Raw genomic sequence first — 19851 nt, 5'->3', positions numbered from 1 at the left:
AAACCTCCTTCCTTATCATTTTCATAACCAAGTGTTGTATGCATTAAAAGGGGCAAACAACACCAATGACCTGGGCATTTACAACTACTTCGGGTTATGTAAAAGCAAGCCACTAGGATCACGAGATTTTTTATAATGAATACCCAATTTCAACACCCAAAGGGTATGTATGAGAAACCTGAGAATTAAAAATCTCATGAGACCTTATATGACCCAGAAAAGTTCACTTAGTGTTGAAATCAAGTGTACATTTTTCAACGATGTTTGATTGTTTGTTAAATGTTATGATTTGAGATGTTTGAAAAGTTTAGTATGATATTCTCAATATATATTTTTGCATGGTAGACTTGTCTTTTGATGGTGTTCTTGAAGTGTTTATAATGCTTAAGGAACATTTTCTAGCATACTAAAGGTTGTCCTAAAATAAATTCTTATATACGTTGAAATTTTGCATATGGGAAAAACATGCAAGTTAATTTGAAGGCTTGAATTTTAATGAGATTATGAAGATTCAATGTTGGAGAGTGCAACAATGTTAAGCAATACATTTGAAGTGCATAGTTGTTTCCACAATGTTAAGAGAATACATAAGAAAAACTTAGAAGGTTGCAAACATATATTTAAGGTTGCCACAATGTGGTAAAGTACAAAAAATTGAATCTTACATACTATTTGTGTAATGTTTTATGATGTATAGCCAATGTGACTAAATTTTTTTCACACAATGCCTTTGACGTATTTCAAGGTGAATAATAATGATGTATTGTATGAAAATATCGGTTCATGTTGTAGTGATTTTCAATAAAGGAGTTCAAATCATGTATTCTAGCCAAGAGGGAATGGTCAAGCACCATTCAAATTGGTTTTTATTATAGCAATGGAAGAGTTGTTTCTATTAGATTATTGTTTGCATAAAATCTAATTTAATTTATAACATTTCAAATAATATTTACTAACAATAACAATAACTTATACTAACTACTAACTTATCTACATAATTGATAATATACTAACATAAAATATATCAAAATTCTAACCTTTCACTAAGTGTTAAAAAACAACAAGAATAGGTTAGCGTATAACCAAAGATGCCAACACTATAGAGATGTTGTCCAATGAACAAGAAATCACCTCTATATTCTTATTATGAACAACAAATCATGGTGATATTCCCAAAATAATGAGAGTAAGGATGAACGCAGTCAAAGGGAGTAAAATAAGTTAAAGTAGTGATAAATTCCATGATAAAATGTAAATTCAAAACACAGTAAACAAAACTATGGTTTTCCACACAGTAATATTTGTAGACATCATGAGGGTTTTCTAGTATATTAGGGGAGCATAGTCCGAACGCACGTTTTTGGCCGAAATTAAATATGCATACTTTGTTTCACCGAAAAAAATGCTTCGGAGGTCAAAAACCCAAACAAATTCCACAAATAACTCAAATTCCAACGTTAAAGAGATAGGTTTCTTACTCACTGGTTTTTTTTGTGTCGAATTATTCGCTAACCCTCGTCAAATCCAACCCCCTTTCCTGCGATCACAAAAACCCTGGTTCACGCCAATTTCAAATGCACAAAACCCTGTGTCTTGGGGAAGAAATTAGAAATCCATACTTTGTTTCACCATAAAAATGCCCTTTCAAAGACCTAAAACATTAAAAAAACTCCATGAATAACTGAAAATTGCAATATTAAAAGGATGCGTACCTTACTGGTTTTTTCTCTTGAATTCTTCCTTCACCCTCTCCAACTTCCTTTCGCGCAGTGAAAAAAACCATTGTTATCCCTGGTCTCTTTTTTACGACGTCCAAAAATCGTTTGCAGCCCGCATCTTAAAGAAAAAAGCCATCGTTGTTTTCCTAATCCTGTATCTTACACCGAATATCGTTCCTTGCAAGTATCCTAGTGAAAACGTTGTGTTTACCACACAGTTGTCTGCCATCATAAACCTCTCGTTGATCGTCCTGGTTACAGCCGCCAACTACGGACAAGACATTTAACACCAAAAGGAACCGCCAAAATGGGTCGCGCACCAACTTCATTGTAGGAAAGTTTCCAATCGTCGGAAAGGTCTGACATCGAAGCCCGGCATCCGTTTTTTCCGCCACCGTCTTTGTTGTACACCGTTCCCGACCGTCGCAAATCCCTGATGTCTAAACGTGTTGGCGATGAGTTTTCGGCCACGCTAGAACACGAGCGCTCCACCACAGGGCCCCCGAAAGTCGGCAATGGCTACGCAGCGGACAAAACGGCCTGCCCGTGCCATGCCTTCCCATCCCCATCCCCATCCCCATCTCCCATGCCATCACCGTCCACTCAAACTCACTCGGGAAACAAAATGCTCGTGGTACCTCGACTCCTGTGCTGACTACCCCGTGCTGCCGTGAAAAGGAAGGAGCTATTTTTTAATCTTTATTTTTTATTTATTCATTTTTATATGAAGTATTATCATTTTATTTGTTTTTTTATATGAATTTTTAAATGTCTAATTTTTTTAATAAAAACTATATAAAAGAATTTTATATGTTATTTTTTTATTGCTTTATAAACATGTATAATTTTTTTAATTTAATTATATAAAATTTTTAAAAATTTACTTAAAATTAATTTTATAAACAATTATGAAAAAATTACTATAAAAATTTACTTAAAATTAATTTTATAGATTTACTTAAAATTTAAGCATTATTATTTTAAGTAAATTTTTGTAGTAATATCATAAGTTAAAGTAAATTTTAAAATTATTTCTTTAATATATTACTAAAAAAATTTACTTAAAATTAGTTTTATAATGATACTTAAAATTTAAACATTATAATTTTATAAATTTAGTTAAAATTTAAGCATTATAATTTTAAGTAAATTTTATAGCAATAAAAATTTTATATGGTGGATGTGCATGGTGGTGTATGGCGTGTTATTTTACATGGAGAATAACCGCTTCCATTTTTTTATGGGGCTTTAGACTCATTGGTGAGAGTAAAGATGTGTTATGTCATCTACCAAGTTACAAATCTACAAAGAAACCCAATACATAGAGGAGTGGACTTGATATTAGGATGACTTTAATAGAATGGATCACCCTAGTCATGGCAATTTATTTGAAGAAGCATTCTAATATAGGTGAACTCTTATAGAATCTTCATTAATATTTTTGAAACATCAAACTCATCAAATACATTTTCGATGTGTCCAAGCATGTATCCACACATCCTATCTCATGCTTCACATATGCACTTTTCAAAGAAGACTAAATACAATGTCAATCAAACTCAATACACTAAAAGCCAACTTCAACCACTAAGCATGTGCTTGCTTTTATAGAATAAAGCTCGAACAAATGCAATCAAGTGATAAAGTAAAATCATGTGCCTCAAAACCATTAGTTCACAAAACCATTAACCCCACATTTAGTTTTTGGTACTAAGTTTCTTGAATATTAAATATTTTTCATGTGCAAACCGCATGTAAAATATATATCTCAATGTTGCATACAACTTTACAAGTTGCTCCAAATAAATATTTGATGTGGCCAAACACAACATCTAAGGATGCACACCCAAAAAATATTTTTTTTACATGATCAAAATAATCCATCTTATGCAAGGTGTACATCTATTCCTAACAAACTAACATGTTGTAACTAGATACTTAAGGGAAAAAATGTTGATATCTATATAATTGAATTATACCTTTCCAAAAAAAACTTCTATTATGAAACAAAACTACCATATATGCAACTCTACATAAGAAAGATAAGGGAGATCTAGTTAGAGTTGCACTCAAACCTTACTCTTGGGATATACACCATGTTGACCATGGAAGTGTACGTAGTCACAATTTTCTTGGAGGCATCATCATTGTCATAATTAAAGACAAATATAAACTTTGAGGAGATGGGACCCTCCTAAAAATATTTTAAGGAGATTTATATATATTCCTTTGTCACGAGGTTCCATAACTAAGATTAGTATAAATTTGTGATAATGAAGATTTGTAAGGAAAATCATGAATATGAAAGCAAAATGGAACCATGAATGATCTCTAATGATAAGAGATTAAGACATATCTAGTCTTTATAAGCCATGAGAGCTACAAAAGAAATGGGTATGTGAAGAGACGAAAAAAACATCATGTGATCTCACAATAGGGAGAGCATCTTACTACAAAAAGTTCCTCGATCTTCAACTCCAAGTAACATATATAGCAAATACAACACTCTTGAGGAATAGTTGCATGTCTAAATGTAAAGATGATGGGAGAAAACATTGAATTGTGCAAGAGGAATATTTATGCTGCAAGGTATTTGGATAGTGTACCCCATAGGGGAGATGAGCCCATCACTAAACTAAAGATTCAAATGTAAGAAGCAATAAAGTTTTAAATATAGTGGCTCTCTAGGTACAATCCATGTGTATTATAGGTATGCTCTCTAAATATCAATATTAATATTGTTATTTATCTCCCCCTTAAAGAGATCAAGAGCATTTATTAAAAATCACTGTGTTGGTGGCCTAATAATATCAAGGTCAATGAGGCACAATTGGAAGGAACCTCTCCATACCAACAAGACTCAAGTTCTTGATATGCCAATACAATAGAGGATCTAAGAACAAGACAAGAATACCTAAAATGGTCAATCTAGAAGGTGGACATTGGTCTCAACCTATGAATCATATTCACCAGATGGACTATTACTATACTAATAAGAGGAGCTACACCAAATTTTGTAAAGGTGATGATTGAAGAGACTAGGCCCTTGGCATGAATATGTTTAGATAGCATCATAAGCAATAATCTTTGTTTTCAACTTTAGCCCACAACTTGAAGGTATGGGCCTCAAACCTTGCAACCATACAAGAGGGTGGACATGACTAGTGACTAAAATAGAAGGATCTTCATTTGAATGTCATGAAACTAAAAGTGAAAATGTTGCTTTACAACTATGGTAAGAGTAGCATATCCCTTGCTTACTCAACTCAACAATTAGAGTAAAAACTAAAGTATGAATCAAAGCAAAATAACCCCTAGTAAACATATGATAAAACAAGCTCAATACCCTCATGTCTATAGGCAACAATCACCTTGTACTTTCTTTTTTGAAATTATTGGAAGTAACTTTTATTTTCCTCATATTAGCTTGAAGTTGATGGTTACCAAGAAACAAGGCTAAAATGTCAAGTTATCTTTAGAGACCCCTCACAGAGTGATGTATCAAGATAATGTCATCTACCAATAGGAGAATAGCAATAAAGATTTGGAAGAGTAAACAACCCTTTGTATCACCTAGTTTATTTGATATGATTTCTTCTAGTTTGTTAATGTAGAGCCCAAAAAGTGTAGGAGAGAGTGGACAACTTTGTTTAACACCTATTGTATTCTAAATATCCTTTGTTTCCCTATTTGTTGGCATACCTTGCCAACAAAAACTCGTAGAGTATTTGATAGGGGGTTGAAACTACAATCCCCCACCCACCACCCCAAATTAATTTATTAAGAAGCCTAACCTTTCTCTACAGACAAGCCAACTAGCCTATCAAATAAAGATCAAGGATTGACTTAAGCAAAGACAAGGGAAGAGAAATAAAAAGAACCATAGAGACTAGATAGTTCATCAAGACAAGCCCACAAATTGCAACTATAGCCATGACCAAAACTAGCATAAAGCCCTCTTTCAACAATTGAAAGGAGCTTTTGGTCTCCAAATTTACAAAAATGAAATAGGAGGTCCAAGCAGATGGGTTGTTGTGAGTGCTATGGCACTAGGACTTCTAGTTAAAAAGATTAGCAATATGGACTAGTAGGTTTTTGGGCTATGTTTGAAGAATTCAATTTTGAAGTTTCCATTTTGGATTGGAGCTTAAGGATAACATATGAGTAAGTGATCATAAAACAAATGGTCATAATTGAAATTTGGGTTGACTTGAATGCTTCATTGAAAATTTATATAGATTAGATGTGTAATGGAACCAAGTAGAGAGGTCAAGTATTGTACACATTGAATTTCTATGAAGACTGTCCAAAAGAGTTTAGTGTGAACTCAAGTTGATTACAAGAGTAAGTTCCTCTTTTCCCACCCAAGGAAAGCTTTGATTAAAAAAAAATTCCAATTGCCTTTATTTGGAGGGTCTATTAGCCTATGGATTTTTCACAATTTGCTTCATACAAAGCATTATAATGGGAAAGACCATTTCTAGGAGCAAAAGAAGTAACGATATAATGGGGGAAGGTATGTTGCACAAATGACCAAATGGCTCAAATGAAGCAAACAAAGTGCTCAATTGGTTTGTGTCATTAATTGAAAGAAGTCTTGTTTCAATGAAATGTGTATATTGATCGAGATGATGATCAAAGTGGTTAGATGGTTGATTGATGAGGTCACATAAAATTGGGTTGAACAAGGGAGCAACCAAGTGGAACCTAGAAGGATAAGACAACCATAATCAATTAGAGTTGTGGGCAATACCTTAAGACCATTGATCTCTAACAATAATGATCCATTAACAAGGACACAATTAACAATGAAATTGCTAGAAAAAAGGAAGCATGCAGTGTCACTCAATTGTGAAAAAACACTAACACAATTGAGGATGCACAATTGAGGATGACCAAGCCATGAAAATCATTCTAGCTAACCAAGTGTTTATTATGGAGTGATTGCTCTATTTAATGTACATTGTAAACATCATTCTATGACTTTATTTCTTGAGTTATCTATTTGATTAAGTATAGTGTAAAGAAAGGCCTATTAATGGGCCAAGGCAGGTTAATCCTCCTCCAAATTCAAATGAGCAAATTCAAATGAGAAGGTTGAATGGAAAACTCCAAGCATGGTTGAATAAAGATCAATTTTGACGGAGCCTCGCAAGAGAAACCTGATCCCTCTAGAGAAGTTTGTTTTGCTAAAAATTGGAAGGGTCGAATTTTAGCTTGGAGTAACCAGAGATACGGTTAGTTACAAACAACGTCATGGAAGCTAAGGCAGCCCCCTTCTAGCGGTCAACTTAGCAAACAAAACTTTTGGCCTCATTGGTTCAATTAGAAGGGTATTCGTAGATGATCACAAATGCGATCATAAAGGGAGGCTCAAAAAATTGGAAAATTGACAAGGTGGTGAAGGTTATTAAGGAGCATTTAATTTCATTTGGTGAGTTTAAAATCTCACATGTTCATCAATTGGGCAATATGGAGGCAGACGTACTATTGAAGCAGGCGGTAGAATTAAATACGGAGATTGAAGAGGAGATTCAGGAGGTCTTTCAAGACGGCAGAGAGGATGAAGAGATGGCTTCGCCGGACAATACAGAGGGAGTATCGTTAGCATTTAATGGCTCGTGATGGTTTGCCACCGTTATGTGCTTCGTGTTGTGTGTGAAGTTGGATTGATGGTTGTGTTTATGCACTGCTTTATTTGGGTTGTGGAAAAACTTCGTTTCATATTCCTTCTCTACTGCTAGTGCGCTAGGTGCAGAGCCAAAGGTTGGTGAGCAGCGATGCAAGCAAATTTTTCTTTGCAAACTCTAAAGCCCGTGGTAGCATTTTCGGGCATAATCATGGTAGATTGGCTCAAACGTGTCTTTAAGTTCAAAGATGAGGAATTCATACATTGGGTGACCATGGTGCTTGGGGAATCATTCTTGGATGCAGTTTGCAGATACAGAACTAAGACCAATATTGCCTCCATGTTGATGGCATGGTGCCTAGAGTTGTGTTTAAAGGATGAGGCATTCTGGATTGTCTCACTCTGTGTTAGGGAAGAGTGGTGTTTGGGCCTAGCGTCACTCATGACGCTTGCAAGACCAAACGAAATGTTTCGTGGCGCCTAGTGGTGATTGGCTACATGTTGACGAGACAAATCCCCCTCTGTGCCCCTTCTTTATTCAGGGCACGGATCAAGTTAAGTCTATCAAGCTGCGGCCCAAATTAGGCTAGGGGAAATCAAAAATTACTTGCGAACTCTGGAAAATCGTCTCGTTGTGAAGTGTTGGAGACCACATCACGAAGTGAAGTGAAGATTGCAAAGAGGTCTAAGATGACGAAGGTGTTGGGCGCTTCTTCTAGTGGTGGTGACAAGGTGGTGGTTTGCTCTTCGGCTATGAGGGATGCTTGAAGTTGTCTTGGCATTTTTTGGAGCGTAGTGTGTCTTGCAAGCAAGTCTTGTTAGTCTTCTATTGTGTTTCCCATCTGGTACCTCTCTTAGCTTCATTGTTGTCGGTGTCTAGGGGAAAGAGTTTTTATTTTTGTATTCTGGTTCCGGTGTATGATTCAAGAGTAGTTCTATGTTGTGTCTCTATTTCCCTGCGGGTGATCACTCTATTTTGGGTTGACATTACTGTATGGTTAGGGGCAGTTTTCTTGAAGTTTTGATGAACTTAAATTGTATTTATGATGCTTATTATATTATTAATAAAATAAATTTTACCTTGAAAAAAAGTGTAAAGAACCGATTAGTGCATTGAAATCATCTACAAGAATGATGTCTCCACTAGCCAATTATTTTGATATTTCATGTTGCAAATCTGTTCAAGGAAAACTACCAATATCGTTGATATCATAAGATGATCAATCTAGAGGAAAATACATGTGTCGAGAGCAAATTCTACTCTATGAACTAACAACCAAGAATAGCCTAACAAATAGGAAGTGTGTTTCAAAAGAGAATATTATGTGTAGTTTGTGAATCAAAACCTCTAGAAAACCTAACCAAAGAAGACCCAAACACACAATGAATGGTCAAAAAGAAAAATCTAAATGAACACGATGCCCATGTTTAATTTTATAAACCATGACAATTGATAAAAGAAGCTTGCATGTGGTAAATGCATCATCCAATAGCGAACATGGTATGAAAAAAAGAGACATCAGTTATTGCCATCAAATTCCAATCAAGATGGTCCAATGATACCCAAAAGAACCTAGCATCTACATCTAAGCCAAGTAAAACTTGTCCCGTGAACTGAACCGAGAATAGACTAAAAAATAGGTAGCAGTTCACCTTCAGCCTCGTGCTTGTAAGAAAAGAATATTAAGACTTATTTGTGAATCAAATGCTCTTAAAAACCTATGGGCACCACAATGAATGGTCGAAAAGACAAAACTAAAAGAACACGATGCTCATGCTTACATTGATTAGCCATGACAATGGGAGCATTCAAACAGAAACCATATGATGGGTACTACAAGCTTGTATGTGCTCAAGCACCGTCCAATTACTGCCTACATTGTATGAATTCAGGAAACATCAATTATTGCCCTCATGTTGCAATCAACATCGTCCAACATAAAGCAAAAAGGCTTCTTTCATGTCATTGTTAAAATTTAATATTCAATTAACAAACAATTAGAGGACGAAAACTTCTTTCGAAGCTGCAACAGCTTGCTAAAATGCAGCTATACGATGCATTAAAGAATTATAGCTACCGTTGCCAGCCCTATAGCTTAAAAGTGCATTAACTACATTAAAAAATACTAACAAACTTTCTTCTATTATTATTCCATCAATAAAAAAAGCCCTTGCAAGAGTTGAAACTTTAGTTCCACCCATTTTATAATTATCATAGACAATCGAAGAACTACAAAACTTCCACTCTAAGGAGACTGCAGTCATGAGACAATTCAATTCCCACATAGCCATACGGTTCTTTTCCTTCATTAATGATATCAGTCGATGAATTTATTTCTTGATTTTTGATAAACTCCAAAAAAGAACACATATCATCCTTGAACAGTCCTTAGGCATATGTTCAATCATGAATAGAATAATTGCAGCATAAAATATTTACAAGCAGCTCTTTCAAAAATGACTTCTCAGATTCACAATAAGCAATGACAAGCAAGATGACCAATATCTATGCATCCAGAGCTCCAAAGCTTTTGAATTGTGTTACTCCAAGGGCTATGTCACATATCATCAATATCTAGGTTCCAAAAAATCCTCATACAGGATGATTGAGAGCCAGACTGGCACTTCAACAATATTTCCTTCCCAAAACAATACCAACAACTCAAACTTCTAATCTCTCCAAATTAGGAGTAAACCACGCTGACATAGCCAACATAGAATACTACCTATACAGGGAATATATATAATGCCTAAATATTTCTGTGCAGCTTCTGTATTTCATCAGATAAACAGCATAGTTCCCGGGCTAGGTTGTCCACTGGCAGTTCCTGCAGATACCTGTTTAAACACAACACAGAAAGAGATTATTCAATTAAAACACTTGACAACATAAGTCTTATTTTACCTTTTAAGCATGCATATTATCACAAAAGGACCAAGTTGGCACAACCACAGTAACAACCTTGATCTGCATATCATAGTATCAATGCAATCTCTCTAGGCGTGATTAACCTCTTACCTTAGATCATACCACACAATCTCTTTTGTCAGATCATGGGTTGAATGCTAACTATAGGGCATCAATCAAAAAAATTCCTTCCAAAAATTGAGTTCTCAAAAACGCAGAAAGAGTGGACTGCTTCTCACGCACGCACAACTAGACACCATTCTTCCATTTGATGCTCTTTACTAAGATAATTCCCTGCACAAATCGAAGGTGTTCCCCATACAAATCATGTTTTTCAGGAAATTGGTATCTAGGACAAAACAGCACTCCATATGGTTATCCAAAGTATCCAATGGTAAACCGCACCAATAAGATGATTATGCATATCATTGAGAATGTTATTCAGCTCGATGGACCTCTCTAGAGACCATCGTTTGTACAGGCATGAGCACTGCTTAAGCTTGAAAGTGGCTTCTCTAACATGGAATTTCCTTGGAAAGACATGATCTGTAGGTCCTTTCTATACATTTGGAACTGCAAGTAAAAGCTACAGTTAGATTACAGGACAAAAGCAATTTGTAAACACAACCATGGAACAAGTCAAAATGACTGCCTGACACAAACCTGCTCTTCAGACATATTTGTGAAGCCAAATTTATTTATCCAGAGAGACTCTGCTTCTTCAGCTGCAGGTAAGACAAGGTTCTCAACATTCAAGAAGCCAAGCAGCCTCTCAATGCATGAAAATAAGGTTTGAAAGTAGCCCTGGAAAAAAAGCAATCTTCAGTCTCTGTAACATGCTTCTACTTTCCAGCACAGCACTTTCTAGATTCATATTTCATAACAAGGAAAAATCTGATAAAGAAATGAAGGAACAAGCTTTTACAACTATCATTCAAGTCAGATAACAAATGAGAACATGGATTGCAACTTTTTTATGATTAATAAACAAGTTCCAAAATAATTGGGAAAAAAGATTTACTCCCACTGGAAAGGAGACATTGAAATATATAATCCAATAACAAGATATCATAACCAGATGACAAGTTAAGCACGTGGCTTTTCCCCATTGATCGAAAAACAAAGGAAACGGCTAAAATTTAATAATATTGTTTTAAGGATTAGCACTACATTACTAAATAAACACTCAAATTAAAACATTACCAGTCCTTGACTTTTAGGGCTAGTGGCAACAAGAGGTAACTCTGCAACTTGACGTCCAAAAACTCGAAAAACTCCAGCTGAGACCACCACTGAACTACATTCACGCAAAAATTACAGATGATAAACCGTCAAGACCTAGAGATGAATGATAACCGAGAATGTCAAGAAATGAATTGTTCAATATAGAAGTACAAAACCTTTATATACTTACTCTACAGTCAAAACTGCACAATACATCCCTCCAAATTCTTGATCCCTTATACTTTGACTGAAAGAAACACCAAAACACAGTTTCAACAAATTTGTTCACAAACTTTTGAACTGCAAATCAATTACAAAAGAATACATCAAGATATCATAACCAGATGACAAGTTAAGCACGTGGTTTTTCCCCATTGAATCAGACAAAGACAGAAATTAAGAGATAGCTAATTAGAAGGATGGTAAAAGAAGTAGAGAAAAGGAGATTCTCAATCACCTGTAGACCATTGAAGGGATTAAGTCTCGACCTGTCACTCGATCTATTATAGGATCAAAGCATTCCTGCCACAATAACACCCCATTAAGCATGCAAACTGTTTCAAAACAAACTTGATCCAAAAACAAGATAATCCTACACTAAAGATAGCGGCAGCTTCTGAAAGCAATGCACTCTTGTCATTGTCGCCTGTTTTGCCGTAAAGAAGCTGCCAGCTTATATTAGTTCCCAACTGTTCTTCATCGTTATTGATCTGCTTCTTAATCAGCTCTTTAGGTATAGTTTTGGGTCCATGTTGAACCAATTTTTTTAGTGCACTGTGTATCGATTTACAATCACTGGTACAGAACCACTCTCCCTCTGGTAATTCCTGTTGCAGGATAACCAAGAAACAATTTCACTCTTTGCTGGAAACTTGGCATATTATTTCCTAAGACTTGAACATTGAAATGCAGGCCTTCGCTAAAAAAATTAAAAAATACAACAAAAAAAAACAAAGACATGCCAGAAAAAGGTCAAAATATTGCACATCTGAAATATTTCCAAGGATTAAGAAGTACTTTTAAATCAGCCATTCCATGGTCTCTTAAACAGCCAACATGAAACTCCTTCTCACACTGCACATGATAAAGAAAAATACGTAAGATTTGGACAGTTCTAAAACAAATAAAACTAAAAATACAGAAGAATATGGAATACAGATTGATCTCTACCTGGTCACAAAGCATAACTGTCCGATCCCCAAATCCAGATTTATTAAAATCTTCAATTCTGAAACAACATGGCAATAACAGAGACTGGAAAGGCTTAGTTCATATTATATTGCAAGTATCAGTAAAAAATAAGCAATTTAAAACTGGGATAATATAATAAGCAAAATAAATCTAATTAACTATAAGCTAAGCTTTTAAACTGTGATACTCATCTAATTCAACATATGTTTTTTATTCATTTAAAACTTAAATGAGAAGTCCTGCCGTAAAGTACCATAACTGTAGTAATCAGATATTGAGAAAAAGACTGCATGTTTTAAAGCAGAAGAACAGTATTGACCTGAGGCTACAACTTCCAAGAGATTGGTCATTAATTTATTGCTCTACGGATAGGCACTACCTTTTAGAATTAAAAATAACTTCTACAAATCAATTTTACTTCACAAATATTTGTCATTGTGGAGAGATTGGCAAGATAGTCAAGGGCATTTAAATAAACTTTAAGAATACATTTTAATGATTCAATCCAACACTGTTCATAAACAAAACAAAAAAACTGTTTCCAGTTTAAACAATATTTCTAAAAGCAGAGTAAGGTCAAAAATATAGATAACAAGAAAACCAGTGTTTTTTAAGTTATTTTGGACATGTAAACAACTTAACTAATCAAAGAAGAAAGCACATTTTCACAAACCATGCCTAAGCTGAAATCATGCATATATATGGTAATGAGAATCTAGGTAACAAGAATAACAGTTTTTTGAAGTTATTTTGGACATGCAGTCAACTAAGTAACCAAAGAAGAAGAAAACACATTTTCTCAAACCATGCCTAAGCTGAAATCATGCATATAGTTGTCACTGAATGCTAGAATAGTATCTTGCAACCAATGCCGAATTTGATTGAATTTCAGCTTATGCATCTCATACCTATAGCATCCTGAAAGAAGCTTACCAGGTAATCAATTTCAGTCAGTTGTGGATAGTAGATACAGAAGTTACATGCTAATTTTTCAATAAGTTCATTTATCCTATAAGATTTTAATTATAAAGAATTCCCACTGTGCTTAGAGCATCTAAAAAGATGCTTCTGCTTATTGAAATCCCTCTTAATAAAGATCAAAGGTTGTGTTCCATACCACTTGTTTCCAAAAAAGGCATATCCATAAAGAATTTGAATACAAAATTCCAAAGATATATGTCACAATGTGGTAAATCTGGCTGATCATAATAATAATATTTTATGTAAGAGTAAGATTGAAATGTCTATTCTTACCTCTTCAACCGTAAGCCCTAGATCTATTGGTGATGATACAGAGGAAAAGGAACTCCAATAGTCTGGTCTGAGCATGTGGTCTCTGTTGAGAGGATGCCTCCCTTACCGCTGTGGCGGCAGTGTTAGGTATCAGTCCTCAAGACCCCTCTCACCAGGGCTGCAACTAATGCTGAATTTAATCAAATTTCAGCCTACAAAAAGCATCTTATACCTATAGCGTCCTGAAAGAAGCTTCTTGAAGTGATTTGGAAGACCAGATAATCAATTTCAGTTAGTTCTGGATGGTAGATACAGAAGTTGCATGCTAAATTTTTTATAAGTTCATTAATCCAACAAAATTTTAATTATAAACAATTCCAACTGTGCTTAGAGATTCTAAAAGACGTTTCTGATTATCAAAACCCTTGTTAATAAAGGTCAAAGGTTGCGTTTCCTAGATGTTTCCAAATGAAGCACATCCGTAGAAAATCTGAATACAAAATTTCAAAGATTGTCACCATGCAGTACATCTGGCAAATCATAATAATGATGTTTTATGGAACAGGAAGTTAGAAATGCATATTCCCAACTCTTCAACTGCAAACCCTAGATCTATTGATGATGATGCACAAGAAATGAACTCCAACAGCAGTCAGCTCTGACTAGAGTCTCGTTAAGAGGATGCCTCCCTTCCCACTGTGGAGGCAGTGTTGTTGGTCCTCAAGACCCTTCTCTTCCCAAGGCGGCCTAAGGCACCCATCAACCCCCCTAAAGTGGGCTCTGAATGGAGTTCCAAAGATGTATTGGATTCATAAACTCCTAGTGAGGCTTGTCCTATGAGCACAAAGGTGCTTATCACTCTTTCAGTTGCTCCTAAGTTTCTCCCTCAAAGCACTGTTCAACTGTCTTCAACAGTTTTGGGTTCTCAATCAAATCAGTCGGTGCTTGTCACATTCCCATGCATCTAGCCACTACTTAAGCCTGGTCATGAAGTCGTGCAAGAGGAGGTAAAATTTCAAAACTAGGTCTTATTTGTAAGTTCAGTTCTTTATGGCCAACTCTCTGAGAATTGATGCATGAATTTCAAAAACCTAGCTGTCTAATCTTAAGGATTCAATAAAAATTTACTATGTTACCAAGTGGTTGGAACATATCGCATTTTTTGGTATGAGTCACAAGAATCAGGTTCACATTTAAACCATCTATGGAATAGAGTAAGGTTCAATTTTTTTGGCTTGGAATTATCTGGAAATGGAGTCAAGCATACCTGAAAGATTACAGGTCAGACCTGACGGTTTTCATTATGATTCCAAAGGCAGCAAAATTTACTAAGCTTTTCTTTTTTACTTTTTACCTCTCCCAAACCCTGAAGGATCATTGAAAATGTGTTCAATCACCATTTAAAATTAAAACCCAAGAAGATGTTGAAAATGCCAGGTTGTTTTGTTTTAAACAGCACCATGTTACTTGTTTGCATTCCTTAAGAAGCTAAAATAACCAAAGTTTATAAACTTAGATCCCTAGATTACATTTTATCTTTGCATAATTGGTATTGTTTTAAACAAAAAGGTTTGAAGTTATGAAAATTTCCTTGCCAGATAATATTCTTCACATCAATAATGCTTTTTTGAAAGTCAATCAATCCTTCAATTGCTTTTCCAAATGAGAAATATTGTAGAGATAATTTATATGCATGCCCAACTCTATGTAATGCACTCCAAGCTCTTTGGATTGAATCTGCACCTATCACATGTAATGCCCCTCCAGTTTGCACTTCTGCATTCTTGCTTCTTGATGTGGATTTGACTATGTGCCTTTGGTTGAGCCATTTACATTTTGGGTGTAAACCTTTCCATGATGCTTTGGTCATATGCTGGATGCTTCATTTGTCATGGTGTATGACCTTGAGTGCTTATCTTATGCCTTGTTTGATAGGTGTTCCGTCATTGTTCTAGACCCGTGATGTGTTGGACTGCATTATGGTGATTTGTGATTACACATTTACATTAAGATGCGTAATGATCTACTATACCTTTGATGATTATGATGGACAGATATAGTGATTCAGAACTGCCATATGTGAGATGTTGATATGGATGCTGATTCGATTAATGGATGGAATGTGACAAGTGATGTTAACCTGATCTGGTTGAATTAAAAGTAATCAATTATGTTTATGTTATTTTAATCCATTAAGAAGATTAAATGCTTATTGATATAATTGATGATATTCATGTTAAATTCAATGGATGGTTATGATGAAGATGATGTTATAATGCTGACCGTTCAGCGAATAATTATATGTTTATTGTTGCAATGATATAATATTGATGTTGTTAAGTAATGCAATAAATTAGATGAGATTATTCTCATTGATTTTTAATTGATGAATAGATGTGAAAGGGATGATATTGCATCATTCGAATATATTAGAATGCATGCAATGTTAAAATCCCTTTCCAATGACTTTAATTACTTTGATTATTTTTATATATATGTACATGTATGAGCAGGTCTAAGTGTGCCCACATCCCAAATAGTGGCTATAGGAGATAACACATTGGCCGTTAATGTTACCCAGCCATAGTCATCATTCCTAATTTGGACGATTTTCCTTGATTTCATGCGTTTGCACCTCTAGTTACCTATTTGGTAATGTTCGGTTTCCTAATGCATATTTGTAAATGACCAAAAAAGACTATGCATTGTCCGTCATATGTGAATTGTTGTCAATTATAGTGCATATATTAATGATATTTAATATAATAGTGGCAATTTAATATTTAAATGTGCAATATGCCTTATATGTATTCAATTTAATGTGGATTGTACTCAAAAAGTGAGTTTTAAATTTGTATTTTGGAGTTCATTTTTCAGCACTTAACCTATTTTTCACGATTTTTGCTCCCAAACCCTACATGTTAAAATTGACTTGTTGATTGTGGGAGATTAGATGGATTGAATTTTGTGTGTAGATGTTAATTTGAATCATGTTGGTGAACTCTTTGGCTTGTCCGATTTTCCTGGCCTCTTTCAATGTGTTTGGCTTTCTTTTAATTTTCTATGTTTTCTCCAAAATTGAGGTATTATGGATCTTGATTTCTCCATTGTTTCTCAATTTTAGAGTTTCAACCTTGTTGCAAATGGTTTATAAGAGAATTTAGAGAGTCTTGGCAAGACTCGCAAAGTCCAGAGGCAAGTCGCCCTTGCCGAGGCCCATGGCCTCTGGACTCGGACTCGGCCGAGTCTGGCTGAGTTTTGGTAGACTCGCCGAGTCTGTCAAACTCGACAAACTCGCCGAGTCTCACGGGTCAGACTCTGCCACGCAAGCAGAAAATAATAAGTTATAAAAAAAAATATTAGTTTTAAATGAAAAAAAGGGTCTAGAGCACGAGGAGATCCATTGGAGGACCTCGAGGATGATGTGGATGAGGATATGGATGTCACTAAGCGTGAGCCTGAGCCTCAAACACAAGCAGAGATCATGGCTACAGAACGTTCCAGGACCTATATTAGGCACACACGTAGGAGAGTTGCGAGGTCAACTAATATTGGCTCCTCTAAGCCTTAGACTTCTAGGCTCTAGCTATTATGTTGAAATTGATATATGTTTTGAACTTTTGATGACATAGATTCCATATTCCATGAATTTTGTAGACATTTGACGTTATCTATATATCTAATGTGTTATTTAGTTTAAGCTTATTTCCTTCAGTGCAAGCCTAAAATTTGCATTTATACTTATGTGATCAATGTAAACTTGTGTATGTGCTTCTATTTGATGAGATTATTGTGTCTTTAATGTTTATTTATTAAAAAATGCAAGAAAGAAGTTTAAAATCATTAAAAATCTTTGAATTTCTTGGGTTTTTCAATTTGCTGAGTCTCGACCAAGTATGGGCGTCGAATCCAAGTCCAAGTCAAAAATCAGCTTGTCGAGTCTGAGGCTTGTAACTATGTTTAGAACATCTCTATAACTTGAATTTAGTCCTTTCATTGAGTATTTGAATTTATTGTTGAATTCTAAATTGTATACTTCCATATTTTGAAACCTATGGTTGAAATGGGGAAACTCTGCCCAAATTTTTATGGATGGATGAAATGTGAAATTTATTGCATTTTTGGAGTGTTGTGTAGTTGTAGATCAATGGGTTTTCCCTGATTTTTTATTTGTTAAGTTTGAATTTTGAAGCTTTTTGGAGGTCCATCAATGGTGGGTGGCCTCCATAATTGATTTTTTAGCCAAAATGGACATTTGATAAAAGTGGGAATTTGATGTTTTAAATATGATTTTATTTTGTGGAATCATGATATTATATGAGTAAATTTTATTATTGGATTGATTTGGATCCATTCTCTTGGCATTATAGCCAATTGAGTAATATGACGTATGTAAATATGATTATGTGATGTGTATTGAGAATTGTTGGGCCCAATTGATAAAAGCATTTGACTTTGTATATTGAATTAAATATTACTTGGTTTTATGTTTTGGATTTCACTGAGCCTAGGGTAGGTAGTAGAATCAATGACAAGAGTGGTTCCCAATGTGTCCCTAGCCCAAAGTGGCTTGTTGGCAATCACAATGTGAGAGTTACATGATCAAGTGAAACCATTAATAAAAACTTGAGTTGGGTTAAAACATTTAAGATAATTGGTGCCCCAAACTTTCCTTGAGCACTAGTATGAGGCTAAGGAAGTCTTGGGAAGACATGCCCACACATGTAGGCACTAAATCTTACCCAAAATGGTATGCTCGCATATGTGGCGTTGTATCTTGCATGTTCGTCATTCTTGTCTATATGAGAGAATGCTTGGCTCCACGTGAGCCATCTCTTCAAGCTACGCGATGACACTCCCCTCTCTTGTTCTCTATGTACCTAAACCTATAGATATGAGTAGCACACGGAAGTGATATGCCTTCCATGTTGATAAAGCTCTTTTATGGATTTATGTGGACTTTTCATGTGTTGGCCTTTGGCCTTATTGTCTCTTGATGATTGGACGATGAGTTGGCTCATTCTTGATGCTCTGATGTTGTTCCTCCTTGTTGAGAACATTCGTATTTGTACATGAGATTGATTTCATGATAACTTGGCTTTACCATCTTTTACCTTGACATGGCATTGTGTTCCCATTTGTTGATGTGATCATGTTGAGTGTTGCTCCATGTTTGCTTTGGTGTGAGCCTATTACTCCCCTTGCATGTTTGTACGATTGTTTGGGCCGTGTGACTATCTCCATGAGCACGGTAGGGTGGACCTAAGGGTACCACATGGTCGGGTGGTATTGCCAACCACCGTTGGGGACTGGAAGACTTGGATTGTCAGTAGCTAGAAGAATTCTTCCTCCCTCCTCAACACTTTTATTCTACTTCTTTCATTCTTGCTAAGTTGTAATCTATAAATTGGATATGAGCATTGTAATCATTGATGATATATTTATAGAACACTCCATGAGGAGATTGATGTAATTGGATGTCATTAATTTGTATAAGTGAAATCCTTTATGTGGACCGGTGTTGGAATCGGCCACGAGAATGATCTTGTAGGCTTCTCATTTCTTGATGATATAGTATGTTGTTATCATAGGAATATTTCCAATTGGTGCTTAAAATGAACGTACATGTGTTCTTCGAAGATTGATTTAGTCATCCCTTTTGTGGTCATGAGATATTGGTCAAGCCTTAGTAGGATTGAGTCCATTGGAGCCAATCTAGGTTCGTTCCGAACACTCCAATAGGAACCCTTGAGGTCCAATTATGGTTTCTAAATGCATTGAACTCTGCCTTGTCTTGCACGTGCGATCCAGTGACTCAAAGTTACTCATCTTGTCTCAATTATGCACCTTTTCATCGCATTCTCTCATCTCAAGTGTCCTAGAGATATTTCATCTTCACCAAGGGGTTTAAGGTGTTCACGACTTCATACAATCCGATCGGGAAGCTC

General features: G+C 35.4%; 1 protein-coding gene across 7 annotated transcripts in view; it reads right to left on the bottom strand.

Moving 5' to 3' along the window:
* Positions 1–9656: 9656 nt before the first annotated feature.
* LOC131069144 (uncharacterized) overlaps positions 9657–19851 on the bottom strand; it is a 52595-nt gene continuing 42400 nt past the window's right edge. For 6 of the 7 annotated variants that reach the window (XM_058004487.2, XM_058004489.2, XM_058004488.2 and 3 more), the window contains 9 exons: positions 12650–12707; positions 12497–12553; positions 12076–12306; positions 11937–12001; positions 11670–11726; positions 11459–11552; positions 10919–11059; positions 10367–10828; positions 9657–10185 (listed from right to left, as the gene is read on the bottom strand). In XM_058004487.2, coding sequence (XP_057860470.2) covers positions 10715–10828; positions 10919–11059; positions 11459–11552; positions 11670–11726; positions 11937–12001; positions 12076–12306; positions 12497–12553; positions 12650–12707 — 817 coding nt within the window. In that variant the 3' untranslated portion in view covers positions 9657–10185; positions 10367–10714. The remainder of the gene's footprint in view (positions 10186–10366; positions 10829–10918; positions 11060–11458; positions 11553–11669; positions 11727–11936; positions 12002–12075; positions 12307–12496; positions 12554–12649; positions 12708–19851) is intronic. The other variant, XM_058004490.2, reaches the window with a different exon arrangement.

Source organism: Cryptomeria japonica, chromosome 1 (assembly GCF_030272615.1).
Source record: "Cryptomeria japonica chromosome 1, Sugi_1.0, whole genome shotgun sequence".
Lineage (NCBI taxonomy): Eukaryota > Viridiplantae > Streptophyta > Pinopsida > Cupressales > Cupressaceae > Cryptomeria > Cryptomeria japonica.
This window is presented reverse-complemented; position numbering and strand designations above follow the sequence as displayed.